We start from the raw sequence: 20,821 nt of genomic DNA, 5'->3' as shown, positions 1-20,821 counted from the left end.
AAAAAAACCCACACCCCACCATTACTACAAGAAAGAAAAAGAGACCTAGGAAGACTCAATTTTGTGAAAACGGCAGTTCCCTCAAAGGCAATCGACAAGCTCAATACAATCCCAACACAGATACCAATTCCATTCTTCAATGAGATGGAAAAGGCAATTTCCATTTCTATCTGGAATAGAAAGAGATCCCAAATTAGCAAATTGCTACTGAAAAAGAGAAACCAGGTTGGAGGCATCACACTCACTGATCTCAAATTCTACTACACAGCCATGGTGGTCAAGACAGCATGTTACTGGTACAACGACAGACATACAGATCAATGGAATAGAATGGAGAACCCAGAAATCAACTCATCTACCTATTGTTATGTGCCGTTGAGTTGCCTATGACCCTTAACGACCTTATATACAGCAGCTCTGAATCCTGCCCTATCCTGAGCCAGTCTCACTAATATTGACACACCAACCCCCTTTGCCCCAGTTACTCAATCCATTTCATCTGGGTCTTCCTCTCCTGCTCTGTCCCTCCTCCCTTCCAAGCATGATGTCCTTCTCCAGGACTAGTCTCTCCTGGCCACATGCCCAAAGTATGTGAGATGGAGCTTCAAAATCCTAGCCTCCAAGGAGAAACTTGGTTTCACCCGCCCTCCCCACCCCAACACAGACTTATTTGTTTTCTTGGCGGTCTATGGTGTGTTCAAGACTCTTCTCCAGCACCACAATTCAAAGGCATCGATTCTTCTGTCATCCTTAGTTATTGTCCAGCTCTCTGATACATAGCAAGTAAATGCAAAGACACTGGCCTGGATTAGGCACACCTTAGTCTCTAGACTGACATCATTGCTTATCAGTATTCTGGAGAGGTCCCTGACAGCAGATGTTCCTAGTGCAATTCATCTTTTGATTTCCTGACTGCTGATTTTAAGAGTGTTGATTGTGGGGCCAAGCAAGCTGTAATTTTTAACTATCTCAATCTCTTCTCCATCTATCATGGTGATGCCAATTTGTCCAGGTGACAATCTTTGTTTTCTTGATCTATATTGAAGACTACAGTCCTTGACCTTCTGCAGCAAGTGCTTCATATCTTCTTCAGTTTCAGCAAACAAGGTTGTGCCATCTTCATAACATGGGTTGTTGATGAGTTTTCCTCCAATCCTGATGCCACATTCCTCCTCAGAAAGCCCTGCTTCCTGAACGATCTGTTTTCCATATAGATTGAAAAGCTGACCTATGGTCAACTAATTTCTTACACGGACACAAAATCAGTTAAGTGGGGAAACAACAGCCTCTTTTACAACTGGTGTTGGCAAATTTGGAAAAACATCTGCAGAAAACTTATAAGCAAGACCTATACCATACACCATACAAAAATAAAATCAACTCAAGATGGATCAGAGACCTAAGAGTAAAACCAAAGACTATAAAATTCATCAGAGAAAAGTTAGGAAGAATTCTAGAAGCCCTAATCCAGAGCATGAATAGACTTCCAACCATAATGCAAAATCTACAACCTGGTGAGACTAAAATAGATGAATGGGACCATCCAAGAATCAAATCTCTATGCTCATCAAAAAAAATTCTCTAACAGGATAAAAAAAAAAACCCAGACTGGGGAAAAAATATTTGGCCATGACATATCTGATAAGGGACTCATATCTAAAATTTATAGAATACTCCAGGACCTTAACAAGAAAAAAGGTAAACAATCCAATTGCAAAATGAGCACAAGATCTGAATAGACACTTCACCAAAGAAGAAATTCAGATGGCAAACAAACACATGAAGAAATGTTCAAAACCTTTAGCTAGCAGAGAGATGCAAATCAAAACAACTATGATAGGACATCTTACCCTAGCAACAATAGAAAACTTTAACATGGTCGCCAACAACAAATGTCGGTGAGGTTGTAGAGAGATTGGAACTCTTATTAACTACTGGTGGAAACGTAAAATGGCGCAACCACTATGGAAAGTGGTCTGGTGCTTTCTCAAAAAGTTGGTAAGAGAAATACCATTTGACCCAGCAATTCCACTACTGGGAATATATTCTAAAGAAACCAGAGCCATGGCTCAAACAGATGTCTGCAGACTCATGTTTCTTGCTGCATTATTTACAGTATCAAGGAGATGGAAGCAGTTCAACTGCCCATCAACAAACGAATGGATAGAAAAACTGCGGTACAGTGACACAATGGAATATTACACGGCATTGAAAAACAAGGAATTATTCACTTATCACAGATTCCACAATTAAGGTTGCATAGGAGTGTACTTGGGGCAGTGGGAAGGGTGCGGGGGGATTGTATATCAAAGAAAGAATTTTTCTTCTACTTTTCGAAGAGAGGAACGAACTGGGGTGGAAGGGGCAGGAGGGAGGGCTGGGCAGGGAGAAAAGTGCAACAATGAAGGAATGGAAATCCAAAATCTCTGTAAATGTTCATTAAAATTATTAAAAATACAAACAATGAATTCATAAGACACTACACAATATGGGCGATCCTGGTAAACATTATGGTGAGTGAAATTTCTCAGTCACAAAAGGACAAATACTACATAACATTGCTGCTATAAAATAGGACAGACATGGAAGGGTGGGGGGAAACTGGAAAAGAGTGGATAGATAATGAACACTGCATTGGAACAGATGAAGGGAAGAACTGTCTGGAAGGAATGTATGATTAGGCATTATGTGTATGAAAACAATCTTGAACTAGAGGTGCATTGCAAAGTGGACTGCAGGAGGCGATACTGTATGAATGAACGAAAATTCAACCTTTTTGGAAACCTTTGTTAAAATCACAAGAAAACCCCCAAAACATAATCAGACTGGCAAACTCATAACGTCTGCCTAATTCTCTATGAAGCTGCCATGCTGTGTACAACAATTTTTAAAAAGCACAGTCTCCAAAATGGCCACTTAACACTAGTTAGTTTGAACTGCAGGAAATTGCTGAGGCTTGTTCAGCCGCACCATACATAAACGGCAATCTCATTAGGTTCAACCTAACACATGGGACCACAGGTGTTTAAAAATGATGGTTAAGTTCCAATATTAATGCAGTTGAACACAGAGTGGAAAGGAAGGGGTGCTGCCTAGCGTGGAGGAGTATTTGTGGATCCTGAGCACATGGTGCTCCTGTCTCTTAACAGCTTTTCTGCACACCCCACCCATCTTAAGTGGCCCAGAGTGGGTGACTTACCAACTAAATCCAGCCCAGCCCTGAGACAGACACATGCTGATGGGGACAGAGAGCTAGTCTGTGGACGCTTCCTTCACAAAGGACCCACTATGGCTGTGCTTTATGAAGCGCTACTGTGCACTCACAGGAACAGTATCGAATGCCTATTAAAACACTGCCCTGATGCACACAGGCTCTGTGTGTGTGAGTAGAACCGAACTCCACAGGGATTTCAATGGCTCATCTCAGAAGTGGAGTGCCAAGTTTTTCTTCCATGGTGCCTTCATGGACCAGAACCTCCAATCTTTTGATTAGGAGCCACGCATGTTACCTGTCTGCACTAGCTAGGAACTCTATTCCTATTTACCTGCTGCTGAGACAATGCCAACTCACAGCAAACCGACAGGACAGAGTAGAACTGTCCCATAGTTTCTAAGACTAATATTTATGGAATCAAACTACATCTTTTTACCCTGGAGTGGCAGATAAATTTGAATTGCCAATCTTTTGGCTAGCAGTCAAGTAGGAGGGGTCAGTTTTGGAAAAGACATCATTCTCGGAAAGGTAGAGGGGGGTGCAAAAGAGGGGAAGATCCTCAACAATATGGATTAATACAGTGACAAATGTTACCCATGGGCTCAAGTATATCAGAGATGATGAGGCTGGGACAAGATAGAACAGGGTTCAGATCCATTATTCATGGGGTCGATATGGGTTGGAGTAGACCTGATGGCACTGAACACCACCACCACCACCAGTTCAACCACTGCACCACCAGAGCTCAACTCCTATTCAGGCAGCTGTAAATGTTACTCCCTGAACACTGAACAATATTGTGTACTGAATTAGGTTTCAATGTAGCAGATGCAGACAGATGGCCTATGGGCTTCCTTCAGCCCACAGAGGTTTTATTTGGCCAGGTTTTAAAATACTCTGCGGTTACTGATCAACATTTTAAACATTTTACATTCATGTAGAAATACCGATTTCTGGCTTGTTAAGAAAATCTGCACATCACCAGGCTCCTACCACTCCCGCTGGCTGGAAAATGTGCTCTTTGTTGGCCACAATAACTATTGCTCCCTGTTATCTCACCCCTGGCTAGTATAATTTATTTAGTTTCATCAGTATTCACTAGAGCATGTAACACATCCTCTGAAACATAACCTTTTAAATTTTATTTTGTATTGGTTTGCTCAGAGTTCATATACATTGTGCTTCACACTCTTCTTTATTCATACTGTGTTTCATACAATCCCATTGGACCTTGACCATCATTGCCCAATCTTTTCTGATCCTTCCCATTTCTTTGACCCCCTCCCTCCACCCACCAAACTGTACAACCCTGTGGTTTCCCCCCTACCCATCCTCACCTCTCTGCTCTCATCCCTTCTCCTCTTAAGTCCCCATACACATTTTACTAGTTATCCTTCTACTTTTACGATAATAGTTTTATGCAGTATTTGTCCTTATGAAACGGAGTTAGTTCACTCAGCATAATGCTCTCCAGTCTGTCTCAAGTTATGTAGTATTTTTTGAAATCACTGCTCCTGAGTGCTGCATAGTATTCCGTTGTATGAACGCACCACAATTTCTCAATCCATTCAGCTGTAGCTTTGATAACCTTAAAAATGGGTTCAATAATGTATACTGCACTGAAGCAGAGGAGGGAGAGAACCGTCTAAAAGAGAGATGTAACTGGGTATTTCTGTCATCACAGGAGACTAGAGCGAGGGCTGCATGGTGGAGGGGACCTGGGGGAGGGTTTGTAAAACAATGAAAGAATCTTTTCTTTTACTTTTCCGTAATTTTTGGACTCATGTACTTATAACTTGTTAGTCAAATTTGTGTCTTCTAGGTTGCAACACCCCCATGATACATCTTGAAGGATATGTACATGTACAGCCAAGCACAATCAATAAGAGTGCATCTGAATTCCAAAATCAATCTCCATAATAGTCTATGTGTTTCCTACTGCCAAAGGGGCCCTTTAGAGTAGTGAGAGAAGATCTTCACCCTGAAACCCACAGCGTCCCTTTTCAGCAGGAAGTAGCTAAGAGAATACGTCGTCCCCTTTTCCTTATGACTCAGGGTGAAGTCTCTCTCAGGGAGGAGTGATAGGGAATGGCAAAGGATACACTGACAAAGAAGATTAATCAGAACTGGCTTTGACAAGCACTGTGGCATTTGGACAAGAACAAACTGGGAGGAGGGTAGAGAGAATAGTGCAACAATGAATGAGTGGAAGCCCAAAATCTCTGTAAATGTTTATGAAAATTAATAAAATATAATTATAGAAAAAAAAAACACAGGAAAAAAAAATAGAAAAAAAAAAGAAATATAAGATAACCTTAAAAATGAATGGTTCAAATCCACCAGATGCTCTGCCGGGAAAGGAGGGACAATCTCCTCCTGTACCAGTCAGATCTGATTTGACGGTACATAGACACACAAAATAATAATAAAATAAAAAAAATTTTAAAAAATGAATGAAGCAATTCTTTTATTTCAAAAGCAGACTGAGAAATTAGAACTTGACAGCTTTCTCCTTGAATATCTGACATTTGTGATATTTTAAAGTGGCCAAAGCAGGCCACAGTTGGTCTGTATTCTCCTGAAGCAACACAGGAAGAAAAGTCAGGAGAAGGAGCAAGCTAACTAGAATGTATGGCTAATTGCTTACAGGAACAACTGTCACATTTGCCAGGAGACCAGAACTGGCTAGTGCCCAGTACTCTTACTGAACATTTTTATGAAAGAGTCTATAGATGTATGCCTATTAAAGGAGGGAGAAATACAGAACAGAATTTCAAATTTTCATTGACTCCAGACTTTCCAGAGCCATGAGAGTTGGATGAACCCCTGCAACTACTCCCTGGAAATAATCATTGCTTTGAGCATTTTACTCTTTTAAGATCTGTCTATATGGGATCCAACTGACAACAGCATCTCAAAATAGGAACCTTGGGGAGTAGTAAGTTTATGTTAACAGAAGCAGTTATTGTGTACCGTTGAGTGAGAATCGACCCATAGCTGACCCTCCAGTGGGTTTTCAGAGGCTGTTAATCGCACACGAGGAGATTGCCCATCCTTCTTCCCTGGAGCAGATGGTGGATGAGAACTGTGTGCCTTTGGGATTGCAGCACAGCTTTTTGCCACTAGGCCACCAGTGCTCCCTAAGAGAAGCAGAGCAACTCAGAAAAGAGGGTGAGAATGACTGCACAACTCAAAGAAAGTAATCAGCATCAATGTTGTACAAGTAGAAACTGCTGAATTGGTATATGATTTGTTGTAAAGATTCTTAACAATGGAAAAATAAAATAAAAAAAAAGTCAAAAAAAGGTAAATAATACTAGTTGCTAATATTCTAAAAACAAAAGCAGCTGAGTGTCACCAATTCAAGTGGTTTTGCCTTTACATATAGATACATATACTGCATAGATGGCAGGCCTGGGAGAGGCCCCTTGGACAAGAACACTGCCTGTAGATGAGACATCAGTGATTTCAAGGGCCACTCCAGCACCTTACTTTCATCCCTACTTGTAGGTCTACCTTCCCTCCCATTCTCCCTGAAACACAGATGCTCTGTAAGTCCCTCTGTGGGCACTTCCTCTGCCTGGCACTCACTGTCTGTGGCACCACTGCTGGAGGAATCAAGGGGCTCTGGCCTCTGCCCACACTTGTAGCTAATTCATGCTCCACCTCCACGCAGTGAGCAAGGGCACATGCAGTTCTCCGGAAGTGAAGGTAGTGAGAGCTGAGGCAGGGTCTGGCAAATGACCAAATCCAGCCTAGCTGTCTGCTTTTGTCAATAAAGTTTTATTGGTGCACAGCTGCATCCAATCACTTAAGTGCTGTCTACAGCTGCTTTCATGTTACAAAGGTCTGCAACGCCTCAATATTTATGATCTGGCTTTTTACCAGATTTGTCAATCTCTGAGCTGGAGCTATATTTCTTAGACTTGAGTAATGCACAGATCCATTTTAAATGTCTGTGGATCTCCAACACTGGCTTGTTTGGTTGTTTTTTTAATTGCAACATAACTCTCATACCATAAGCTTTATAGTCTGCAGTTTGGCGGTTTAAGAATAATCGTGAAGTTGTGCAACCATCACCAGTAGCTCGAAAGCATTCCATTATTCTAGAAGGAAGTCCAACAACAGTGACTCTGCCCATCGACAGTAACTGTCCATTATACTCCCCAACCCCAGCTCCAAGGCTACTAGTAATTTACTTTCTGCCTTATGCATTTGCTTAGTCTGGATGTTTCTTATAAAGGGCTTCATAAAATGTGTGCCTTTAATTGGTTTTTATCATATTGTTAAATGTGTCTAATATGGAACTTGTCTTAATTTTCCTTATTTTGATACCTCTGGTGGCATGGTCTGCTTGTGGGGAAGAAAGCTGAGATGATCTACTTAGAAATCCTATTGAGCAGTTCTACTCTGCTGTGTGAGGGTCTCTATGAGTCAGAATCAATTCGATGGCAGTGGGTTTGGTTTTGGCTTGGGCTCTGATGCCATAAAAGAGTACCTGAGAAGTGCAAATGGTTAAGACACTCAGCTGCTAACTCAGAGGCCGGCTACATAAAGCCTTACAAAGGTTTCCATTCAGCAACTGGGCTGGCCATTTCTGTTTGTTTAGGCTATCAGACATTGAACATGTTGGCCAGTTGTATGCAAGCAAAACTAGAAAGCCAATGCTAAGTTAATGAGGCAAGTGACAGTACTTTGCTGGAAGTAAATTGTCACTCTTTCTCTACCTTGGCCCCGGTCTCTATGTGCAACTTCTTTTGGATTCTGTCACTGTGCAGGCTTAAAAATGCTGCACATTTATAAGAGTCGGTTCACCATGACTGTTCTCCAGCAGTAGGCACGGAGCTCTCTCTTTTCTGCCCCCTGGGTCTGAGCCTAGTGCAGAGGAAACACATTGCTCATCTGTGAGCCCTGTACTCAATCTTTGTTCCCAGACAAAACCAGCTACTCCCAAATTAATTCCAATGTCTGGCAACCCCACGCCTGTCTGAATAGAAATGTGCTCCACAGAGTTCTCAATGACTGTTCTTTGAGAAGTAGATCACCAAGCCTTTGTCTTGAGACACCTCTGAGTATAGTCAAAACACCACTCTTTCAGTTGTAAGCTAAACACTTAACCATCCAGGGGCTCTTTTTCCCCTGCTAGGGACAATGATATAATCATTGACACTGACAGAGAGACACTCCCACACACACTGGGGTCTTGGTCATTCAGACTACCCAGGCTCAACATGGAAACAGAAGCCTCAAAATGTAGCCTCTCAAAGAGAAGCTATGTGTGCCTAACAGTATGCTCCAAGAGCTGTGCTTGGGCAAATCTAACAGAGATGTGATCTCCGGGCTGCTGCTGGCTCACTCTGTGCTTCTGTCCTCCTCTCCTGGGTCTAGTGGTGGGGTCTGCATGGAACAGGGAGGGTAGAGCCTCAGCGGCAGGCACACTGAAAGCAGTTCTAGCTCTAACATGCTTCTCTGTGCTTTGTGGCACATTTAAAGTATTGGCGGGGCACTGATTAAGTGCTTGGCTGCTACCCTAAAGGCTAGTAGTTTGAGCCCACCAGTCGCTCCATGGAAAAGAGGTAGGTAGTGGTGTGCTCTTGTGAAGCTTCTAGCCTTGGAAGCCAGCTGAGGCAGCTCTACTTTTGCCTCAGGGTTGCCGAGTTGGAACGGACTCAACAGCAACAGTTTGGGATTTTCTTGAGAATGCGCCTGGAAATACTTGAGTATATTTTATATTGCTTAAGAGAAAGTGACAACTCACAGAACTGTTTTCCTTTTTTATTTCAAATGTGTGCAATGTCAGAAAATTTATGACTTATTCACATAAAGCAGATTTATGTGAATAGACACAAGAATCTAAAACCCACTTAAGGCCCTGATTCTGTGGGAAATGAATTCTGGCAGCCAATTATCCATCTTGCCTCTAACTAATGATGATTGTTTATTGTGAGATGCAGCCTAGCTGGAGAGAGTGGTGGTGGTTTTTCTCTAGATTCTGGTGTTGCTGACAATCAACAACAAAGCAAAACATACACCAATTCAATAGTTTCTACTTGTTCAATTTGTTGACGCTGATTATATTCTTTGTTTTCCATCAGCATTCTCCCCTTCCTTTTCTGAACTGTTCCTCTCCTATTAACATAACTCACTGCCCACTTCCAGCAAGACTCCTATCTAATCCTTCAAGTTGCTGTTGTCCATTGGATCCAATATCGTCACTAAAATAGCATAATGATCAAGGCAGACATTCCTTACTACTTAAACTATTGTTGGTTATTAGATTTCAGAGGCTATTTTTGGTTTAAGGCAAAAAAAATACTTAAGGAAGTCTGGGGTCCGTGAGAACTAGAAATTTTGTTCTGCATTTTTCCCCAGCAGGATTCTTCTTTGGACTCTTTGATCAAAATGCTCAGCAATGATGCCCAGGCACCGTGTAGTTCTTCTGGTCTCAGCAAAGGAAGCAGTTGTTCATGGGCGCAATTAGCCACAGAATGCATACAGTGATATTAAAAATGATCTTTATAGTGGAACTTTAAAACAAACCCATTTCAAAATGAAAATGCTTGTCATAGAAGAGTGACAGCCTTGCCAACAAATGATAGCAATGTGGCATCTCAGGGGGGAGCTCCACCTTAATATTGGCCTTAGTCTTCAACAATGTTTTCTAGATACAATGGTTTCATAGTTCTAACATGAAAGTGAGGCAATGGTGGCTCATGGGTAGAATTCTCACCTTCCTTGTGGGAAACATTGTTCAATTCTCAGCCAGTGCATTTCATGCACAGCCACTACTCATCTCTCAGTGGAAGCTTCTGTGCTGTTAGGATGCTGAAGAGAATTCAGTAGAACTTCCAGACTAAGATATGTTGTTGTTGTGCATCATCAAGTCAGACTGACCCAGAGCTGACCCTTCAATGGGTTTTCAGAGGCAGTTAATCACATAGGAGGAGACTGCCCATCTTTATGCCCACCTTATGGCCTCAAACTGTGTACCTTTGGGTCTCCAGCCTATTTTGGGTCTTTGTGCCACTAGGCAGCCAGAGCTCCCTAAGGTATGCTAGGAAGAAAGTGGCCATATCCACTTCTGAGAATTAGCCAGTGATAAACCGAAGGACCACAATGGTCCCAGCCACAATCCATGGAGATGGTGCGAGACCGGGCAGTATTTTGTTTCATATGCAGAGCTGCTATGAGTCAGGGGCCACTAATAATACAAAAATCAACAGAAAATAGCAAAGAAAAGATATGCTCCATGGATGCTACTTTGCTCCACCTGAAAGAAAGACATTGCCTGTATCTGGGGCACATTTTCCTAAGTTCCTAAGTACACATGATGCTGAAGGGGGCCTCGGGAATGGGGAAGTGTCAACAGAGCCAGAGCCCTCATTGGCCACCAGTGACGATCTCACCCTCACCCACTCTTCTCAGTGCTCAGCTGTGTGAACCAGCCTTTAGTCTTATGGAGGTTTTATAATAATATCCCTTACACAATGATGCTTATTCACCCTCCACTCCCTGCCAAGAGCATTACTGTGTCCTGTTCTAGGTAGTGCCTTCCCCAGAGGAGGATCACAGCAGATACTCACAACTGATGGCCGAGACATGTTTATATTCCTAACACAAGTTAATCACAGAGGTTTAATCAAGAAGTTTGACTTCCTCATTGATGGCAGGAAAGTCAACAAGATTTCATGGAAGGCGCCACACAAGGTCCCATAAGAGAAAACGATAAGCTGTGAGCCTGTATTGTACAATTTGCTTCTGGAGTCAAGAAGAATGCACCTGAAATAAACAAAGAACCCTAAGAGGCTGCAAGAATTTAAGGAAGGCAAAGAGAAGTGGGAAAAGGTTTGCTGTAAACAATGACTCTTCAAATTTAAACACCCTCACCAGAATGGAGCTCTGGTGGTACTGTGGTTAAAGAATTTGACTTCCAACTAAAAGGCTGATGGTTTGAAACCGTCAGTTGATCCATAGGAGAAAGAGGAGGCAGTCTGCAGACCTGCGAACAGGTCTACTCTGTGGAACAAGGTTGTTATGATATGAGTTGGCATTGACGCGATAGCAGTGAGTTTGGCAGTGTTTCAGTTGGTCTACCCAATGGGAAAGTCTACCTCTCCAAGGACCTCTCCAAAATGTTGAGAACAATGATGTTAGTATGAGGACTAAGGTATGCCTGATACAGGTCATGGTCTTTTCAGTCACTTGCTATGCACCTGAGAGCTGGACAAACTAAGGATGACAGAAGAATTGATGCCTTTGAGCTGTGGTGTTGGAGAAGAGTGCTGAGTATCCCATGGATGGCCAAAAGAATAGATAGGTCTTGGAGAAAGTGCAACCAGTGTGCTCCTTGGAAGTAAGGATGATGAAGCTTTTCTCACATACTTTGGGCATGTTTCTAGGGGAGGTTATTTCTTGAAGAGGGAATGGTGAAGGAGAGGAAGACTCTCAACCAGGTGAAATGAGGTCAAAACAGCAAAATGGGTTCTTATCATTAGAAGGAGCTCCAAAGACTTTCATCAAAGAAGAGTTGCCAGGACTCCTGGCCTGTTATTGAGCTACGGGATGAGCTTGGATGGAATCATCAGAGTGGTACCAAAGAGCAGAGGGCCAGTGGGCCACAGAGTGGAGGATCCTTCCAGGGATGCCACTCTCCATCCAGGGCATGGAGTCACAAGGAACAAAGAGAGTGTGGGCTTCTGTCTTCATAAATCATCCCCCAATCCAAACAGAGAGGTCCCTGCCCTGCTAGAACTATAGATGCCCAAGCGCAGTCCTTGTCCAAGTTTCCTCAGTCTCTGCCCCTTCATTTGCCTGGATGTGTTTTGCTGTTCTGTCTCTCTCATTTTACTTTCTGCTCTCCAACCCCAAACCCTGCAGACCTCAAGTTTGTGCCTTCACACAATTCCTTCTAAGCCATGTGAAGTCACAAGACCAAACCCACAAGTAAACAAGTCAACGGCTGCTTGTCCTGAGTTTCCTGAACGCATGTGGGCAGAAACACAAGAGGGAAAACAGGCTTAGTTACAAATTAAAATGTACAAGCAAGTCTGCAAGTCCCGGCCACACTCTTTTTCCTATGGCTGCTTCTGACCAGCCGTGGGATGATACTGATCTGGTTGTGTGCTCTGTTCTTCCTTCTGTCCAGTCTTCCACACTACTCAGGGCCAAAGCTACATGAAATGCTGGGCTCTGCTCCCAAACATGAGCTGTGCCTTGTCAAGATGAGCTGTGCCTCGGGAAGCTCATCTAGTGAGCACAGGCTTGATAATCACCTAGCAGAGAAGTTGGGAATGGAAAGCTTCAATTGTCCCAGAGCTAATTGAAGGCCAGAGAAGTGAATGTCTTCCTTAAAGCAACAAATGGGAGGCAGAACTTGGGGGATGATCTCCGGTACTTATTCTGAAATCTTCCAGGAGGGAGTTGGAGGTAACTTCACAGTAAGAATAACAACAGAAACATTAGGTTTTATGCTGCATAGTTTGCATTAAAAGATGCTGGTGTCTGAGGAGATATGATCAACTTCATTCAGCTTAGCTTTCTTCCAAGATTTAAAATGACACTGGCAAACCAGCCCATGGGACCAAATTTACTTCAAGATATTTGTGTCTTGATTCTAAATGCTATACCAGCTTAGAAAAAGAAGTAAAACCTATTTCACCTACAATGACAGAAACGAAACACTCAAATGTCAACACACAGAATATACCAACATGGAAGCATTGTTGATGATAATCAAGGACTTGTTTCAAAAATGCTAGGCTGTACTTGGGCATACTGCCAGGAGGGACTAGTACCTAGAGAAAGACATTATGCTTGGAAGTGTGGAGGACAGGAACTAGGCAAGGATGCCCACTATCACCTCTTTTATTCAATATTGTTTTGGAAGTCTTAGCAATAGCAATAAGACAAGAGAAGGGAATAAAAGGTATCCAAATAGGCAACGAGGAGGTAAAATTATCCCTCTATGCTGATGACATGATAGTATACTTAGAAAACCCTAAAGACTCAGCAAGAAAACTATTGGACGTAGTTGACCAATTCAGCAAAGTAGCAGGATACAAGATCAACATACAAAAATCAGTTGGAAGTGTGGAGGGACAGTGCAAGAGAGGAAGACCCTCGATGAGATGGATTGACACGATAACTGGAATAATGAAGGTAGGTGTGACAGAGAGAGTGAGATTGGCTCAGAATAGGGCAAGGTCTAGAGCAATTGTTCATAGAGTCACTAGGAGTCATAGGCAACTTGAAGGCACATAACAACAAAGAAAAACTAGTACTCTATTCTGGGGTTGTTTTTTTCTGTGTAATCTCTCTTAAGCTCATCCACACATTTTTTTAACAACTGCCTGATGTATGTATATTTTCAACTAGTTTATACATTTCTATTACCTAGACTTCTACTTGGTTACAGTATCTGAAATAAGATCAGTGACATAACTGAACTTACTAAATTCTTGACTTTGTTAAATGACACAGATGGTGAAATATTTCTGTATTAAAAATGTATATTTCCTTTAAAAATGCTAGGTTGGTACCCCCAAGAATTCATGCTTCCACTCACCTCTCACACATCCATCCTGTCCATTCATCTACTTACTCACCCACCTATCCAAGCATCTATCCTTCTGCTCATCATCCCGAGCCTTGGTCCATCCCTCCATCCATCCATCCATCCATCCATCCACATATCCATCCATCCATCCATCCATCCATCCATCCCTCCCTCCATCCATCCATCCATCCATCCATCCATCCATCCCTCCCTCCATCCATCCATCCCTCCATCCATCCCTCCATCCATCCCTCCATCCATCCATCCATCCATCCATCCACATATCCATCCATCCATCCATCCATCCATCCCTCCATCCATCCATCCATCCATCCCTCCATCCCTCCATCCATCCATCCATCCACATATCCATCTATTTATTGTGCACCAGATGTGTGCAGTAGGATATGATAGGTAAATAAAATTAATTTTAACACCCCTTCCCCTCAGATCTCTGAAAGGTACTACAGCTTCAGTTGGAACATTCCAGCACAGTGCCTAACCAGTGGACTGCCACGAAATTTGTGCACCATGAAGGAGGGCACAGAATCCCACAGCAGGTGCAGGCAAGAACCTGAGCTGAATCGGAAGGATATGCAGAAGTCAATTAGCTGGCGAGAAGGGAGAGGGCAGTCCAGGAAGAAGGATCAGCTGTTCTGAAATGAGGACAAGGAGGGTACCTGCCTTGGAGTTGAGGGAGGTAATGAGGAGCTGCCATTTTACTGAAAACTTCCTTTTCAAAATGCCGCACATGCACGTACATGAGGAAAACAACCTGCAACTGAGGGAGCCATTACTTATGCTTAACAAACCCATCTAATGAACATCTAGGGAGCTATGGTAGATGGAATCCAACTGACTTTCATACTGAGCTTTGGACTACCCAGTCAGGGGGCCACAGGACATCTCCTCCAAGTCTGGAAACCTCTCAAATGACACAGTCCTACAGTGACATAGTCATAAACGGCTACGCTCTCCTTCTTTTAGAAGAGCCAGCTTCCCAGTGTCCAAATCCATTTCTGTGATGACTGATCGACAGCTCGTGCCTGGAATTCACAAGAGTTTGCTCCCAAGAAGGGATGTCTCTCCCTCTTATCCAATGAGTTTCCAGGGAGCTATTTGACATCTAGCCCGTGTTTACTATAAAACTAGGCAGGGCAGGGGTGATTTAGAATAGGCTTTGCATAGTTTGTATATATCTTAATATTTGCCTGTAAGAAGCATGTATTACTTTCATACAAAAAGAGCCTGAAGTAGATTCATCCATCTGATTGGCTCACCTCTTAGAACTTGTGGCTTGCCAAGTTCAGGGACACACGAGTTCTCAGAGCAAACCCAGAGATTTCAGGGAGTCTGTGACTGCCACGAAACAGAAAATCTATTCTCACTAGATTCTCAAACTGTTCCATGGTCCCACCACCCAGTCCTCTCAACTGAAAGAATGAACAGATGACAGAGTGAACAATACATGACAGAGAGACTAAGTGAAGAAACAACCCCTAGAAAAAGTCTGTTTCCCCACAACTTTGGTGTCTGTTCTTTGCTCTTGATTCAAGTCATTGTCAAATAGCTCAGTGGCCACTTCAATCGTGAATTCATTTTCAGATATCACCAGATCATTTTAAAACACGTAACGGCTTTGTGCAACAACATTCTGACATTTGAATTTGACTAAAAAATAGTTTTACACGTTTCTCCCCCCCCCCCACCATATCAAAGATGTACTCATATGAAAGTGTTCCTTTTAAATTCGTAAATTAGCACAAATAAACATGTGCTTGCTTTGCTTGTTGGGCAATCCACTCCTGAAAGGGCCTTTCCATGGGAATGCTCCTACTCATCTCAAATACCCTGGCTCCTCGTTTTCACAGACAAGACCATGGACCCAGCAAAATCAGCCAGTCAGGACATACTGGCACTGGAACTGAGCGGCTAGGTCCAATTCTGGAGTTTTTGTTGTTTCTGCAGTGTTCACATTAAAGGCAGAAATGGACAGGACCTCAGTTCCACTTGGGAACACGTTCTGGGTGCTAACCCAGAAGATCCCCTTTAAAGCGATGCTGCACATTTCCATTTGCTCACTGTGTACTCTTTTCTTCCTTCTGCCCATCCGCCCATGCTGCCCTCTCACCCTCAAGTCTAATACAGGGAGAGTACTAACACCCACTTCACACACGTCTTGTGAATGATTACAAAGCCCTGATTCTCCCTGAGTGTTTTAGAATGGATTCTGTAAAGGACATTCTTTAACGCATCCCTAGACGACCAAACTTTAAAACGACAAGGGATGTCTTCTCATTTCCAAGGTTCCAGAAACAAATAAGGAAGACCATCACCCTATTCATACTTTAGTGAGTTGAACTGTACCTTCCAAAAAGGTATGTTCAAATCCTAATAAATGTGACCTCAATTGGAAATAGGGCAGGCACAGGCAGGCTAAGCTGAAGTCAAAGTGGTTTGGGTAGGGTGTCAATTCAATGTTTGGTGCCTTAGAGGAGGAGGAAAATTTGGAGAGAAACACAGAGAGGAAGGGCACACGATGGCAGGGGCAGAGATTGGGGTGCTGTCACCTCAAGTCCAGGGACACCCAGGGCTGCCAGCTAACAGCAGAGCCGTAAGAAAGGCACAGGCACTTTGGCCCATGAAGGAGCCAACCCTGCTGACATCTGCATTTCAAATCTCCAGCCTCTTGAATAGTGGGAGAATGAATACATTTCAGTTGTTGCAAGACACCTAGTTGATGGTATTTTGTTTCAATGACCCTCGGAAACTTAAATGCACACCATCGATGATTTGAAATATGTTCCTTTTATTTCCTTCTGGCTTCTATCTTTCTGGGCTGATGAATGCTAGTTGCTCTTGTTCTGCTTCATGGGAGGCATGGAAAGAAGCAGGTGGCAGGTGGCCAAGTAACATTAGTCATCTGCAAGCTTGCTTGGATTTGAAATACTTTTAAAACCCACTTCTACTTCAGTAGAGCCTTATTCGGATGCTTTGCACTCTCCCACCTTTTCTCTTAAATCTGTGTCTTTCCCCAAGGTCAGGCTCTAGGAGGCAGACACCCTCTCCTATTTGTTCTTCATTTTCACGAGAAATCCTGGTGAAGCAATGGCAAAGTGCCCAGTTCCATAAAAATCAAGCCTTGGAAACTCCACAGGACAGTAATGCTCTGTCTCATAAGGGACATGAATCTAAGTTGGAAATGACTCGACAACACACAACACTTAACACAGGATCTTAAACTGTACAAAAAACTTATCCCCACTTGATTTGTATGAAGCATCAGCAAATAAATAGTCTCTAGCTCAACTCTCTTGTTATTTCAAGAAAATACTACAAAAACAGAATTTTTCATTATCAAATATGTGTTATCTAGATGCCTTGGTGGCACAGTGGTTAAACACTCAGCTGTAAATGGAAAGGCTGGTGGTTTGAACCCACCAGTGACTCCGAGGAAGAAAGATGACACAATCTGCTTCCAAAGAGATTTCCAGTCATTGAAACCCAAGGTGCTGTTTGTTTCTATTCTTTACACAAACACTTTAAGCTTAAATGTATTCTTGACGATCATGAAATCTTTGCATAATAGATATTATTTGTGCTGGGCTACCTTGCTTTTAAAATGAGACAGTCTTTTGCCCAAAATGTTCATTTCTATCATCCCCAATTTTAATTTCAAAAGTACACTATTTTCCCCCCTAATACTTCAGAAATGTAACATTTTCTGGAAAAAGTTGGGAACAACATTTTAATACTCATATTCTAAAATTTCATTGCATCTAGCCACTCTTAAAAAAAATACACACGATTCTGAAAATTGCTGAAAACTGCAGAAAGCTTCTGGAACAAATTTCTTCAGAGTGGTTAAGCGGTCTGCTAGGAGACATGCTGTGATAAATGAAACACAGGGCCCCTTTCCCCTCCTCTTAGCCCTTTCACTATTGATAATGCCATTTAGCTTTTTTTTTTAAAAAAAAACCCACTAAAAACAATAAGTACATTCTAGCTATTCATGATGCCTCTGGCTCTATTCACAGTGGAGGAGGAAGAGGAGGAGGAGGAGCTACATTCTCAAGCAGAATGTTGTTCAGTGCTGCACCACGTGGGCCCTCTGAAGGGCTTAAATTCCCTCGCACAGAGCAAAGGACGCCAGGAAGCCCTTCCCTGTGTGCCCCTCACACACCCTTGCCCTGCAATGTAAGCCATTCGCAGCGTTCCAGAAGCCCATGGAAGGTGGAGCTTTCATGCGCCTCGCTGAGATGCCACAGTCATAAAGCTGTCATTGTCCTTCTCCGGCACTGCTCCATGCTGTAGGTGTATTATCCACCAGCCTTTGTTGCCCACGAGTGCTTGCTTTTAGACAAGCAGATTGCTAAGTAATTGCACTGACTTCCTACCCAGGCACACAGAGCATTCAACAGGGTTCCTGGCTAGAAACATACAGACTGGGCACTCTCTCCCAAGGTCAACAGGCTCCACAGAAAGCCAAATGACATGAAGCCTCATTACATAAGGCTCTCTAAAAGCAAACACTCAAATAGGTTATTTGTACAATTGGACCTTGAATTTTGGGGTTAATGTTTAATTTCAGTATCACACTGATCACATAAGAGTCTAGGTCACAGGAAAACAAGTCATAGGTGATGCTACTGTGCACACACTTTTCTCCATTCCTGGATCTGTCCTTTTAAAAGCAGATTCTACTGCAGAGGGCTGGTGCTGCAAAGGTGGAGTCCAGCGTATCTGCAGGCAGTGGAACACTTGTACAAGATACAGTAATGGTGAACACTTGAAGCAATGTAATTGTCAAAATCCAGAGGACTGTACAACGCAAAGAGGGTATCTTGTCTAAACTACAGACGTTAACAATAATGTCTCCATGTTGGTTCATCCATTGTCACAAATATGCCAGTAACAGGAAAAGCTGTGAACAGGCAGAAGCAGGCGTACTGGGACTCTACTTCCTGCACAGCGTTTCCAAGAACCAAAACCTCTCTAAATATAGTCCAAGAAATAATGTCATTGAGTTAAGGGATACTGGATACACTCTGGACTCACGAAAGAACGAACAAATCTGTCTTGGAGGAAGCGCAGTAAGACTGAGACTTCAAAACAAGGATGGCAAGACTCTGTCTCATGTCCTTTGCGTGTATTATCAGGAGGGACCAGTCCTTGGAGAAGGACTTGATAAAGCAGAGACAGGAAAAAAGAAGGCGGCCCCCAACAAGATCACTGACATTGTAGCTACAGCAAAGGGCTCAACTATGGCAACAATCGTGGGTCGCTATGAGTTGGAACTGGCTCAACGGCACTTAACAAAAACACATCACATTTTCCAAGCGATCTATGATTTTCTTCTCTGTTCTCCTTCTGCACAAGGACAAAGTGATACAGCTGAGGAAACCCCTTTGCCACAACGAAGTATCTTAAAACAAAGTGCTCTGCTCCTCTCTCTCTGGGAGCCCCACAACCTTGATTTCTGTTTTTAAGCTGTGAAGTAACTGATGAGCAAGACCAGTGGGCACCGCCTCGCCGTGCTCCTTTCTGACTGCACTCCTCAGAGGAGATGTCCGTTCTCGGTCCATGACCCAGTGGCTTTGCCACCCACGAGACTGTCACAGCCTTCCTGGAGCTACGCATTTTGTCTAAAGGACCTAACTGCAGGGCTATTCACTTTGCTTTCTCGTGTTGTCAACATAAAGAACTTTACTGCACTGCAAAGAGAGGTGGTTTTCGGAATGCAGAGAGTCCCCAGACTGGGTTGCTTCCCAGGATGCCGGGGTGTGCAGCTGCTCTGTCCTGGGGCACCCACGCCTCAAGAGGCTCCAGGGCCTGTCGGCTGGCTTCCACTTTAAATTTGGCAAAAACACACAGTTGGATGTGCTAACCAAGCATTCAAATGCCGCAAAGCTCGCCCTAGCCACCACTGTCTCCAGCCCACACACTTCACCTACCCCAGCGTGGAGTCAGGGTCCTCAGCAGGGTCAACAGAGCTGTTGTGTTCTCTCTGCTCCTCGGGGTCTTCTGCTTGCTTCAGGGGCTCCACCGACGCTCCCTGCAAAGGGCAACACAGGGAGGCACCAAGTCAGCAGGCCGCGCCTTCAGCACATCTGTTATTATGAAACCCCTCATTTGTGGCCACAGAGCCGGGGACACTGTCCGCTGCCCGTGCCGACACAAGCACGTGACCAGCTCCGTCAGCTCTGGGGCTGCTTTCAACAAGGGGACGGAACAATCTGTGTGCCCACTTCTGTCCAGGGCAAAAGACAGAGCTCCCACACAAAGTTTGTAAAACTCCGCGATGCAGCTGCCCGGAAAAACAAAACGTAAAGCAGCTAGTGCTGGGACTCAGGAGTGCAGCGGCTTCTCTGCTGACCTGGAGCATGGCAGGTGCAGAGGCTGTGCTGGGAGCCCACCATATCCGTATGCCACCCTCGATGCCTACAGGGCATACGAGGCTAACGAGCTCCTCTACAGACCAGGCCTTCGTCACAGAGAGCTGGCCTCTGTTACTAGTGAGCCTTTGTGGAGCAGTAGGCCAAACGTTGGGCTGCTAATTGAAAGGTCAGTGGTTCAAATCCACTAACCAGGGAAGGAGAAAGATGAAGCAGCTTGCCTGCACACAGAGTGAAAGCCTTGGAGAGCCTATGGCGTAGTTGTACCGTGTCATTAGGGGTCACTATGAGCCCGAATTGCACTGACAGCAGTGAGTTTGGGATTTTTTGAGGGGCATTTGTGAATGTAGAAACGGTTCTCTCTAAGGGTCACCCATAAGTGAAATATCTCAGTCAGAAAAGGACAAATAGTGCATAGTGCCACTGTTGTAAAATGGGACTGACATCGGGGTTGAGGGGAGACTGAGAAAGATGGGCTCAATAATGTATACTGCATTGAAACAGATACGGGAGAGAACTGTTTAAAAGGGATATGTGATTAGGTATTATTGTCATGACGGGAGTCCAGAATGAAGGCTGCATAGTGGAATGGACTTGGGGGGAGGGATTGTATAACAATGAAAGAATTTTACTTTTCAAAAAAGAAGAACGAATTGG

At 43.6% G+C, this 20,821-nt stretch overlaps 1 protein-coding gene across 1 annotated transcript in view; it reads right to left on the bottom strand.

Annotated features, from left to right (window-relative positions):
- Positions 1 to 20,821, bottom strand: part of LOC102848151 (protein Shroom2-like) — a 50,317-nt gene that overhangs the window by 20,287 nt on the left and 9,209 nt on the right. Inside the window, exon 5 of the mRNA XM_006892413.1 lies at positions 19,724 to 19,824. Within this exon, the coding sequence (XP_006892475.1) occupies positions 19,724 to 19,824 (101 nt within the window). The remainder of the gene's footprint in view (positions 1 to 19,723; positions 19,825 to 20,821) is intronic.

The sequence above is a fragment of the Elephantulus edwardii genome, unplaced genomic scaffold (assembly GCF_000299155.1).
Source record: "Elephantulus edwardii isolate Elephantulus edwardi_28Jun2011 unplaced genomic scaffold, EleEdw1.0 scaffold00115, whole genome shotgun sequence".
In the NCBI taxonomy this organism is placed as follows: Eukaryota; Metazoa; Chordata; class Mammalia; order Macroscelidea; family Macroscelididae; genus Elephantulus; species Elephantulus edwardii.
This window is presented reverse-complemented; position numbering and strand designations above follow the sequence as displayed.